This window comes from Mobula hypostoma, chromosome 28 (assembly GCF_963921235.1).
Source record: "Mobula hypostoma chromosome 28, sMobHyp1.1, whole genome shotgun sequence".
In the NCBI taxonomy this organism is placed as follows: domain Eukaryota; kingdom Metazoa; phylum Chordata; class Chondrichthyes; order Myliobatiformes; family Myliobatidae; genus Mobula; species Mobula hypostoma.
Window position 1 is genome coordinate 33,690,593 of NC_086124.1, and position 12,877 is coordinate 33,703,469.

The following is a 12,877-nucleotide window of genomic DNA, read 5'->3' on the forward strand; positions in this document are numbered from 1 at the left end:
AAGAGGTTCTAATGCAATATCAAATAATAAAGGACTAAGAGGACAACCTTGTCGAGTACCTCGAAAAAGAAGGGAAAAAGGTGAGCTTAGAGAGTTAGTACGGACCGAGGCCACAGGAGAATGATATAACAGTTTGATCCAGGATATAAATTTTGAGCTAAAATTAAACATTTCAAGCACCTTAAATAAGTAAGGCCATTCTACTCTATCAAAAGCTTTCTCAGCATCTGAAGAGAAAATACAGTCAGGAACATTTTGTGAGGGGGTATAAACAATATTTAACAGTGTGCGAATGTTATAAAAAGAGTAACGACCTTTAATAAAACCCGTTTGGTCTTCCGAAATAATAAAAGGAAGTACTTTTTCTAATCTGTTTGCTAATAACTTAGAAAAAACTTAGAAAAAAGATTCGGGAAGTTTACCAAGTTTTAATGAAGCCTCGAAAACCCTACAGAACCAAGGGATTAATGAAGGTGCAAAACATTTATAAAATTCTACGGTAAACCCATCAGGGCCAGGAGCTTTCCCCAAATTCATAGAGGAAATAACATTCTTAATCTCATCAGTGGTAATGGGAGTATCTAACATAGAAGACATATCCTGTGAAATCTCAGGGAAGTCTAGGTTATCTAAAAAATCATTCATATACTTAGAGTCTCGAGGAGACTCTGATTGATATAAGGAAGAATAAAAATCACAGAAATCCCCGCATGATCAAGTATCAGTCGGTCATTTTGATTATAAATCTGATAAATTTGAGATTTAGCATAATTAGACTTCAATTGGTTAGCCAGCAGTTTGCCAATTTTGTCACTGTGTACATAAAATTCACTTCTTGTTTTCTTTAATTGGTTTACAATCGAGGACGAAAGTAATAAACTGTGTTCCATTTGAAGTTCAGTTCTTTGTTTATATAACTCCTCAGAGGGAGCTGTAACATATTTCTTATCAATTTCCTTAATCTTGTCCACAATTACCAACTCCTCCTGCTTCAGCTTCTTCCTCAAAGCAGCAGAATACGAGATAATCTGACCACGAATATAAGCTTTAAAAGTATCCCAAAGAATATTCACAGAAATATCCTCTGTATAGTTAATTGTAAAAAAAAGATCAATCTGTTTATTCATAAAGTTAACAAAGTCTGAGTCCTGAAGCAACAGCGAATTAAAACACCATTGTCTATTATTTTGTGTATTGGCCTGAATTTTAATAGAAAGCTTAAGTGGAGCATGATCCGAAATGGTTATAGAGTCATAATCACATTTAATCACTGAGGAAATAAGACAAGAATCAATAAAGAAATAATCAATTCTTGAATAGGAATGGTGAACATGTGAAAAAAAAGAAAAATCTTTTTCCTGAGGATGCAAAAAATGCCAAATGTCCGTCGACCCAGAGCATCTATGACAAAGAGTACAGTTGACGCTACGAAGTAGCAGTCTTTTCTGAAGTAAAGGAAGCACATGATATGATGTGGAAGGAAGGCTTGACCATTAAATTATATAAGTTGGTAATTAGAGGTTGAATGCTGAATTAGATAAAATATTTTTTAATAGGTGAATCTATTAAGGTGTCATAAGTCAAGTAAACGAACTGTGGAAATTAGAACCCCCTCAGGGAAGTATTGTTAGTCCATTATTATTTGCTATAATGGTAAGTTAAATATTTTCTAATTATATAGAAGTATCGGACTATCATCATTTGGGGATGATGGAGTGATGTGGAAAAGGGGTGGGAATGTGGAATTTATAATATGGAAACAACGATGAGATACAACGTTGACAAATGTACGGTTGTACATTTTGGAAGAAGAAATAATCGGGCAGATTATTATTTAGATGGGGAGAAAATCCAAAAATCAGAAGTGCAAAGAGACTTGGGGGTCCTCGTGCAGGATACCCTAAAGGTTAACCACCAAGTTGGATTGGTGGTAAGGAAAGCGAATGCTATGTTGGCATTCACTTCAAGAGGAATAGTGTATAAGAGTAAGGAGGTGTTGATGAGGCTCTATGGGGCATTAGTGAGACCTCATTTGGAATACTGTGTGCAGTTTTGGGCCCCCTATCTTAGAAAGGATGTACTGACGTTGGAGAGAGTTCAGAGAAGATTTAAGAGGATGATTCCTGGAATGCAGGGGCTAACATATGAGGAGCATTTGTCGGCTCTTGGATTGTATTCATTAGAGTATAGAAGAATAGTCATAGTCATAGTCATACTTTATTGATCCCGGGGGAAATTGGTTTTCGTTACAGTTGCAGCATAAATAATAAAGAGTAATAGAAATAGTAATAGTAATACTACTATTAGTAAATAGTAATAGTCATGGAAATAATGAGTAGTAATAGAATAATAATAGAAAAATAGTAATAAATAGTTAAATAGTAATATGTAAATTATGCCAGGGAATTATGAAATGTCCAGGACCAGCCTATTGGCTCAGGGTGTCTGACCCTCCAAGGGAGGAGTTGTAAAGTTTGATGGCCACAGGCAGGAATGAGAGGGGATCTCATAGAAACATTTCGAATGTTGAAAGGGTTGGACAGAGTAGATGTGGAAAGGTTGTTTCCCTTGGTGGGTGAGTCCAGGACAAGAGGCCATAGTCTTAGAATTAGAGGGTCCCAGTTAAAACAGAGATGAGGAGAAATTTTTTTAGCCAGAGGGTCGTGGATTTGTGGAATTCTTTGCCACATCCAGCTGTGGAGGCCCGATCATTGAGGGTATTTAAGGAGGAGATTGACAGGTATCTAATTAGTCAGGGTATCAAGGGGTATGGGGGAAAGCCAGAAATTGGATCTAGATGGGTGAATAGTTTAGCTCATGGGGGAGCTGCGGAGAAGACTCGATGGGCCGAATGGCCTACTTCTGCTCCTTTGTCTTGTGATCTTGTGAACTTCGAGGCAATAGTTAAGGATGTACAGTATATTGTATACATTTCTCTGAATTAAATGTGCCGATTGAAACCTATTAAGGTGGAAGATTGGGCATTAAAATAGGGATTCAGATTTTTAGCAGAGGTTTCCAAAATAATGTTTTTCACTCGGAAGTGGAAAGATCAATACTTGAAATTCAAACTTTATGGTTCAGAATTAGAAAGTGTGGATACCTTTAAGATTTTAGGAATTTGGATTGATAAAAGACTCACATGGTCAGCACATAATAAAGAAATAATAACCAAAAGTAAGAAAGTGCTAAATGTTCTGAGGTGTTTAATAGAAAAGGAAGGGGGAGCTGATAGGGAATCCTCGAAAGATATATATTTCATAAGATCAATACTGGACTATGGAAGTGTGACATATGGATCAGCATCACACAGTATTGTTGCAAAGTTTGTTGCAGATGATACAATGATAGGTGAAGGGGCAGGTAGTTTTAAGGAAGCAGAGAGGCTACAGAAGGACAGATTAGGAGAATGGACAAAGAAATGGCAGATGAAATACAGTGTCAGGAGGTGTACGGTCACTCGCTTTGGTAGAAGCAATGAAAGGGTTGACTATTTTCTAAATGGAGAGAATAGGTTAATTTTCAGGGTGAATCTGTGGTGAGGGAGGCAAATGCAATGTTAGTATTCATTTTGAGAGGACTAGAATATAAAAACAGGATGTAATGTTGAGACTTTATAAAGCACTGGCGAGGACTCACTTGGAGTATTGTTAACAGTTTTGTGCCTCTTATCTTAGAAAGAATAAAGCATAGAACATAGAATAGTACAGCACTGTACAGTTCCTTTGGCCCACATTGTTGTGCCAACCCTCAAACCCTGCCTCCCATATAACCCCCCACCTTAAATTCCTCCATATACCTGTCTAGTAGTCTCTTAAACTTCACTAGTGTATCTGCCTCCACCACTGACTCAGGCAGTGCATTCCACGCACCAACCACTCTCTGAGTAAAAAACCTTCCTCTAATATCCCCTTTGAACTTCCCACCCCTTACCTTAAAGCCATGTCCTCTTGTATTGAGCAGTGGTGCCCTGGGGAAGAGGCGCTGGCTATCCACTCTATCTATTCCTCTTATTATCTTGTACACCTCTATCATGTCTCCTCTCATCCTCCTTCTCTCCAAAGAGTAAAGCCCTAGCTCCCTTAATCTCTGATCATAATGCATACTCTCTAAACCAGGCAGCATCCTAGTAAATCTCCTCTGTACCCTTTCCAATGCTTCCACACCCTTCCTATAGTGAGGCGACCAGAACTGGACACAGTACTCCAAGTGTGGCCTAACCAGAGTTTAGTGAGTTGCATCATTACCTCACGACTCTTAAACTCTATCTCTCGACTTATGAAAGCTAACACCCCATAAGCTTTCTTAACTACCCTATCTACCTGTGAGGCAACTTTCAGAGATCTGTGGACATGTACCCCCAGATCCCTCTGCTCCTCCACATTACCAAGTATCCAGCCATGTACTTTGTACTCTGCCTTGGAGTTTGTCTTTCCAAAGTGTACCACCTCACACTTCTCAGGGTTGAACTCCATCTGCCACTTCTCAGCCCACTTCTGCATCCTATCAATGTCTCTCTGCAATCTTTGACAATCCTCTACACTATCTGCAACACCACCAACCTTTGTGTCGTCTGCAAACTTGCCAACCCACCCTTCTACTCCCACATCCAGGTCGTTAATAAAAATCACGAAAAGTAGAGGTCCCAGAACAGATCCTTGTGGGACACCACTAGTCATAATCCTCCAATCCGAATGTACTCCCTCCACCACGACCCTCTGCCTTCTGCAGGCAAGACAATTCTGAGTCCACCTGGCCAAACTTCCCTGGATCCCATGCCTTCTAACTTTCTGAATAAACCTACTGTGTGGAATCTTGTCAAATGCCTTACTAAAATCCATATAGATCCCATCCACTATACTACCCTCATCTATATGCCTGGTCACTTCCTCAAAGGACTCTATCAGGCTTGTTAGACACGATCTGCCCTTCACAAAGCCATGCTGACTGTCCCTGATCAGACCATGATTCTCTAAATGCCCATAGATCCTATCTCTAAGAATCTTTTCCAAAGCTTTCCCACCACACATGTAAGGCTCACTGGTCTATAATTACCTGGACTATCCCTACTACCTTTTTTAGAACAAGGGGACAACATTCGCCTCCCTCCAATCCTCCGGTACTATTCCTGTGGACAACAAGGGCATAAAGATCCTAGCCAGAGGCTCAGCAATCTCTTCCCTCACCTCGTGGAGCAGCCTGAGGAATATTCCGTCAGGCCCCGGGGACTAATCCGTCCTAATGTATTTTAATAATTCCAACACCTCCTCTCCCTTAATATCAACATGCTCCAGAACATCAACCTCACTGATATTGTCCTCATCATCATCAAGTTCCCTCTCATTGGTGAATACCGAAGAGAAGTATTCACTGAGGACCTCACTCACTTCCACAGCCTCCAGGCACATCTTCCCACCTTTATCTCTAATCGGTCCTACGTTCACTCCTGTCATCCTTTTGTTCTTCATGTAATTGAAGAATGCCTTGGGGTTTTCTTTTACCCTGCTCACCAAGGCCTTCTCATGCCCCCTTCTTGCTCTTCTCAGCCCCTTCTTAAGCTCCTTTCTTGCTTCCCTATATTCCTCAATAGACCCATCTGATCCTTGCTTCCTAAACCTCATGTATGCTGCCTTCTTCCACCTGACTAGATTTTCCACCTCACTTGTCACCCATGGTTCCTTCACCCCACCATTCTGTGTTGTTGAAACTGGAGAGGATTCAAAGGAGGTTCACAAAAATGATTCCAGGATTGAATGGCATGTCACATGAACAGCATTTGATAGCTCTGGGTCTGGTATTCACTAGAATTCAGAAGAATGAGGGGTGACCTGATTGAAACCTATCAAATGGTGAAAGGCCTTGAGAGAGTGGAAGAAATGGTGGAGCAGACTTGATGAGTCAAATGACCTAATTCTGCTCCTATATTTTAATTCAAGGTCTTAGGGTCTCAATATCCTTGCCAGGAAGTTGGCTAATGCTATTTGGAAGAGTTTAAACTAGTTTTGAAGGGGCTGGGAACCGGAGCCGCAGATCAGAAAGGGAAGGAGTGGACTATAAAATAGATGTCAGGGAAAGTATTGAAAGGCAAAATCAAAATAACAGACATGATGGATTGGATAGTTTGAAGTGTGTATATTTTAATGCTAGGAGCATTGTAGGTAAGGGTGATGAATGTAGAGCATGGATCAGTATGATGTGATGGGCTGAAGGGTCTTTCTACGCTGTACAACTCTGACCATGGCACTACACCACCACAGTGGCTTTTCCTACCTGGGTTCTCAGCTCTGATCTTGTCTCACTGAACCCCTTGTCTTCTGGAATGAAACTTGGACCCTCCCTCTGAGACGAAGTTGTCAGCCATTTCTCCTAATATTACCCACAATGCCTCACCAACTTCCCACGTAAATTAGTGGACTGTTATTGGTGTGTCGTGGATGGGGTACTTTGATGCCCTCTTGTGGCATGTGGTTCATTGTATGATCATTAGCACTTCTGTCCAATAGAAACATTCCCCCTTGGTTCTGAATTTCCAAGGATCCACATTTCCGAGGATCTCACCTGGTCCCTGAACTCCTCCATTCTCATCAAAAAGGGCCTTTATATCCTGCGGAGCATCAAGAAAGCTCACCTCTGTCCCAGGATACTGACGGACTTTTACCGCATTACCATCGAGAGTATACTCACCAACTGCATCTCAGTGTGGTATGGCAATTGTCCTGTATCAGACCACAAAGCACTCCAGCGTGTGGTGAAAACTGCCCAGCGGATTATTGGCACCCAATTGTCCACCATTGAGAACATCTACCATAAACGTTGCCTGGGCAGGGCGAAAAGCATTATCAAGGATGCATCTCACCCTAACCATGGACTTTTTACTCTCCTCCATCCAGTAGGCGCTACAGGAGCCTCCGCTCCTGCACCAGCAGGCACAGGAAGAGCTTCTTCCCTGAGGCTGTGACCCTGCTGAACCTCACATCACAGCGCAAAGCAGTATTTCACCCATATTGTACGGTCTCAGTACTTTTATATTTGTGTGCTGTAGCACTTACTTTTTATTCACAGTTATTTTGTAAATAACACTGTTCTTTGCATTTCTGGTCAGATGCTAACTGCATTTCATTGGCTTTGTATCTGTACTTGGCACAATGACAATAAAGTTGAATCTAATCTAATCATTAAATACCTGCCTACACCACCCCTCCAGACTGTAACCTCCCTCCTTGTGAAATTGGAAACTCTTCCTCAGGTCCTTCCAGAGCTGTCAATCCTCTCCTGAAACCTCTGTCTCATGATGTACACACATCTGACTGGAGTTAGAGTCCTCCTGCACAGAAAATATCCTTCATCCCATCCAATCCATGTCTACCTGAGGTAGTCCCATTTGCTTGCCATATTCCTCTGAACCAGCCCTATCCATGAACCTGTCTAATTGTCTTTTAAACCCAGTAATTGAACCCACCTCTACCTCTTTCTTTACCTCCACCACCTTCTGAGCAGAAAATGTTGTTCTTTGTCCACCCCCCCAAAAGCCTTTTCTCCTCACCTTAAATCTATGCCCATTAGTTTTAGACTCCCCTGTGTCTGGAAAATTCTGTGTCCATTCACACTGTCTATGCCCCTCATGATCTAATGCCCTCTTTAAGTTAATCCCTCATCCTCTATGCACCAGGGTCAAGAAGGTCCAGCCTATGCCGTCTCTCCTTATAACTCAGTTCCTCCTTTTAAGATAATGGTGAATCGCCTCTCCAGTGCAATCATACACTTCCTATGGTGTGACACCAGAAGTGTGCACACACTGTTCCATCTGTAACCTCGTATGTTTTTAAAAAGTCCTTCCAACACCTCTGTGCTGTGTTCCAGCTAATGCAGGCAGGCCTTCTTCACTCAGATATATCTATCTGTTTCTACCACCTTCCGGGATCTCCGTACCTGTACATGAAGGTTCCTCTTTTCCTCAGTACTCCCTCAGGTTTCCCCATTCATGGAAGGTCCTATCCTTGTGTGTCCACTGAAGTTTTAAATATTTCATGGCCCCAGCAGTCTCCTCTGTTGTCATCAGACATCTAATCAGGTGCTGGGGATTCATCCACCTTTAACTCTGCTGAGACATTTAATACCCCGTCTTTTCTAACCTCCATATGCTCTGGAATTTCACTGCACCAACTGAAATCTCCAAATACAATGCCTTTCTCCTTGCTGAATACATCTAAGAGCTATTCATTTCAGAACCTGAAGCAACACACATCAAAGTTGCTGGTGAACGCAGCAGGCCAGGCAGCATCTCTAGGAAGAGGTGCAGTCGATGTTTCGGGCCGAGACCCTTCGTCAGGGCCCTTAGTCCTGACGAAGGCCTGCTGCGTTCACCAGCAACTTTGATGTGTGTTGCTTGAACTTCCAGCATCTGCAGAATGCCTCGTGTTTGCATTTCAGAACCTGCCTGCCTTCTCTGGACTCATACACAGATTGTCACTTTGCTCCACTACAGGACCTACCGATTCCCTGGCTACAGGCCTGTTCTTCATATACCTAAAACACTCATTTATTTATTCATTTATATTACTAATGTTTAGTGAGCATTCCCCTAATCTTAGGCTGCCTCTGATCATTTGTGACTTGCTTTTGCCTTTCTAATTTCTCCTTTCAAACTCTCTGCACATTCTCTTTACTGCTGGAGGGCCTCCCTGATCTTCAGTACTTTTTCCCTAGCACATGCTTCTCATTATTTCGGTTTGGAACAATGCAAATGTCACGTACCCTGTGACAGGTTAAAGAACCAGCAGAGACAGAAAACACTTTGGAGTCCGGTATTGCTATTAACTAATGGAATTTATTAGTAACTACGCAATACAGTAATATAAATGCAGATATATAAAACAGGTTAGCAACGATTATATATAAGTAAGTGTGGAAATATATGAAAACCAAGCTTCTTCAAGTCTAGGGGTAAATAGATACAGTCTTATGATGATGAGTAAAGTTCAGTTCAGTTCGTGGTATTGAGTTGAGTAGTGATGGAGAGAGAGAGAGAGGGAGAGATTTGAGTCTTCAGGTGAGCTGATGCCATTGATCTTCCCATTGTCCTCCGAAATCCTTTAGAAGTCACCGACTGTGACCACAACAAAGGGGACTGTTCTTCTGTGGTGGAATTATCAACCCAGGCGAGGGTCGGACACACAAACAACTCCCCACCGGTCACTCCCTTTTCACACTGCGAAGGCCACTGATTGATCCACCTGATCGATCCTCCAAAACCCACTTTTTCTGTGGGCACAACAAAGCTCATTCAGTGTCCAAAACCATTTGTCTCCAGGTCTATCGTCTGACCTTCTATTTATCTCCCCGTACTGAATACCAACTGTCTCTCAAACAGCTTCTCCCCTCTCTCTCTGTGTAAGAATACAGAAGCTGAAACCAGTGTCCTTGTAAAACATGTAAACATGCTGCAGAAAACCCATAACATCATCCATAGCTGTCTTTGTCTCTCTCTCTCTCTCTCTCTTAAAAACAAGATGTCAGTGTTAAATAACTTAACTCTCTCTCGCTCCTTTCAAAATCACAGTTCATAGGGGTAATTCAGGACCCCATCACACAGGAGATACAATACACTCCCAGGAGTTTCAAATAGCCTAGAGTTTCCACTAATATGCTGCCGATGTAAAGAGGGGTGTGAGTAATGCCAGTTCTCCTGAAGTCTATAACATCTCCTTTGTCTTGTTGACATTGAGGAAGAAGTTATTTGCCTGGCCGTCTCCTCATAGTTGGTGATGAGCCAACTACTGTTGTGTCATCAGTGACAATGTACTGTAATTACTTGGGTGTTTGGCGGTGCGGTTGTCTGTGATGGACGTTGGGCTCAGCACACTGCCCTGGTGCCAGCTGGTGGTGGCATCAGCTCTGGACTTCGGGGCGAGAGGTTCCGAGTTCGAATCCGGCCGGCTCCCTTGCATGCTTTCCATCGCGCCCGGTTTGAGTGTCGAGCTAACAACTCAACCTCGTAAAAAAAAAACCTGGAGAGGGTTGGTCTCCGCCAGGTTTCAGATGCCCAAGACATGCCTTACGATGAACATACCAAAAAGCCTGGTGAGCACCCATGTTGAGGATGGTGAGGAGCGAGGAGCGGATGTGAACCCTGACTATCTGAGGACCATTTTTCAGGAACTCCAACACCAATGGTGTACTGAGACCACTGTGGGATAAAACTGTGTGAATGCGGAACTGAAGTCCAGAAACAGCGTTTTGACACACTGTAAGTGTCCTCGTTTCCCAGTTTAGTTTTGGTCACCCTGCGGCAGGACAGGTACCATTAAGCTGGAAAGAGAGCAGAGGAGATTTGTGAGGATGTTGCTGAGTCTCGAACGACTCATTTATGGAGAGAGGTTTGGATAATTTTCCTGGGAGTGACAGAGAATACATGGGGATATTATAGAGGTGTACAAAATTATGAGGGGGCAAAATAGGGTCAAAAAACTGTCTTTTACCAGGCTTGGGAAATCAAGAATTGGAGGGCACCAGTTTAAGATGAGAGAGAAGACATTTAATAGGAACCTGAAGGGTAATTTTTCTGGCCAGATGGTGGTCAGTGTATGGAATGATCTGCTAGCAGAAGAGGTTGAGGTCGGTACATTAACAAGATTAAAAAGTTACTTGGACAGGTAGAGGGCTATGTGGTAGGGAAATTCAAGGCAGTTTCTAGAGTAGGTTACATGGTCAGCACAATACTGTAATGTGCTGTAGATTTCTATGTTTTAAAAGGTTTCGAGGGATATAGGCTAAATGCGGGGAAATTGGACAAGCTCAGATGGGAACTTTGGTCGGTATCGATAATTTGAACAACTGACTCAGTTTGATGACATTAAACTGTTTTAAACTACTTGTTATTTCTTTGTAGATCACAGATTGCAGCGCGTTGCCAACAGCAGATGAGAAGTTAACAGGATTACAATTACCTTCTTTTCATCTTCTACCCTTCAACAATGGAGCCATATTTGAGGTTGCCCAGTCCACTGGGACCTTCCTGGAACAGAGTGAGGTTTGACAAACTTTAACTATTGCCTCCGCTTTCTCTCCACACCCTAGAGTGCAGGTCATTTGCACCTTGTTAATTTTCCCTCGTAACGGTGAGTGTTACTGAGTTGCACAGTTTTGAAATGTCACCCATCAGATATCTATGGAATGTTTGCTGAGTCGCTACCATGAACACTGAACAAATTATTGGCTGATTTTCAAAGTAAACTGTTGAGTTTATTTCAGTCTCTTACTGGTTCCTGAAATACTCTCAGTCCTCTGGACTACCACCAGCCCTTGCCTCTTTATACGCTCTTCGATGCTGTTGGTTGATCACAGATGGTTTGTCTCTCTCCTGGATCTCTCTGTCAAATTGGGATCATTGTCTGCTGAGCATTATGAACCAGATGTTTAAAACAGTTTCATCCACTGACCTGTCCCGAAGCGGATTTACCCCGTCCACTCCAGAAAACTCCACCTTCACACCTGAGGAATTGCCTTTATTTAGATTGAGGACATTGGTTCTGGACTCGGGTGTTCATCTTCAAATTGTGTTTGGAATTCTCCCTTGTCATCACTTCTTCCTCAGGGATCCTTCACCACAATCTCCCTTATTGATGTCCTCCGTTGGTCAGGGTTGACCTTTGATGTTGTGTCCTAACTGTCTAGATACACAGGCCTGGGCAGTACAACATGGAGAGTAAGCTGTTGCCCATGTAGCAAGCTCCCCCTCTCCATACATCTGATGAATCCAAAGTAACAGCAGAAGCCCATACAGTTTGGTACAGGCAGTGTTGTAGGAGCTGCCAGTCAGCATTGAACTCAATGGAGGACTGCCTTAGGGACTCCAGCTCCCCACGAGGCAGCAGAGGTTTGAGATCAGAGTGTTCCTTCTCCTAGATTAACTGCCAACCACAGCTGAGAAGCCCCATCTGCCCGAAGCGACTGGTTTTAAGGTGCCAGTAACCAGCTTTTGTCCCTTCTGCCAGTAGAAGTGGTACCGTTGGGCATAGTAGCTAAGGCAAATGTGAAGGCCAGGAGCTAGACTTTGTTGTCGGAGGCTATCTGAGGCGCACGCCATTGGGTGCTTTTAATAGGTAGTGGGAGCTTGTCCCCATTATCACCCCCAGCTATAACAGCCTTAAGAAATCTCTCTTATTAATCTGACCTCTACACAAAACCACGTATGAAATAGCCTGTTCCTGGGTGGGTTCTGTAACATACTGCTGGAAAGAAGAGTCCCTGACCAATACACAAATTCCTCTTCCTTGTATCTTGTCAGTTTGATTAGTTTCATCAACCTACAGATTTAAATCACCCATGACAATCACAGTTTCTTTCTTACCCCCACTTTGATAATTCCCCATTTGTGCTTTCTCATTGAGAGGCAGTACCTGGGGTTCTAGAGACCATTCCCACTCTCATCTTCTTTCTGTTGCTGTTCATTATTTCCTTTCACTGTCCCCACATCTATTACCCCCCCCCCAACCCCAGCACCACATGAAGAACAAGACCTCCCTCCTCCTTTCCCTTTTGCTGAAATACTGAGTTCCCAGTCTCAGGCACCTGATAGATTTAGGTGTTCTTCTAGGTTCCAAGTTTCATTTAGGAGTTAGGAACGAGGTATAAAACTTGTTGCTTCATGATCATTTTATTTGAAAAAATGATAGAACAGGAACAGAACAGCGATAGGGGTCTACTACTTGAAGAAAAGAGAAACTAAAGATGGGATCTAGCATAAAACAGTCACTTTTATACCCAGAGATAAAAGAAATTCTATTCAAATCTGTAGATAACAATCCAATTAGAAAATGCTTAATCAATACTGTAGTAAAAATTAACCAATGAGAAAATACTTTCTTAATGAAAGAAC

General features: G+C 42.5%; 1 protein-coding gene across 1 annotated transcript in view; it reads right to left on the reverse strand.

The window, feature by feature from the left end:
- Window positions 1-12,877, reverse strand: part of LOC134339102 (gastrula zinc finger protein XlCGF26.1-like) — a 72,985-nt gene that overhangs the window by 23,895 nt on the left and 36,213 nt on the right. Inside the window, exon 3 of the mRNA XM_063035410.1 lies at window positions 7,456-7,459. Coding sequence (XP_062891480.1) covers window positions 7,456-7,459 — 4 coding nt within the window. The remainder of the gene's footprint in view (window positions 1-7,455; window positions 7,460-12,877) is intronic.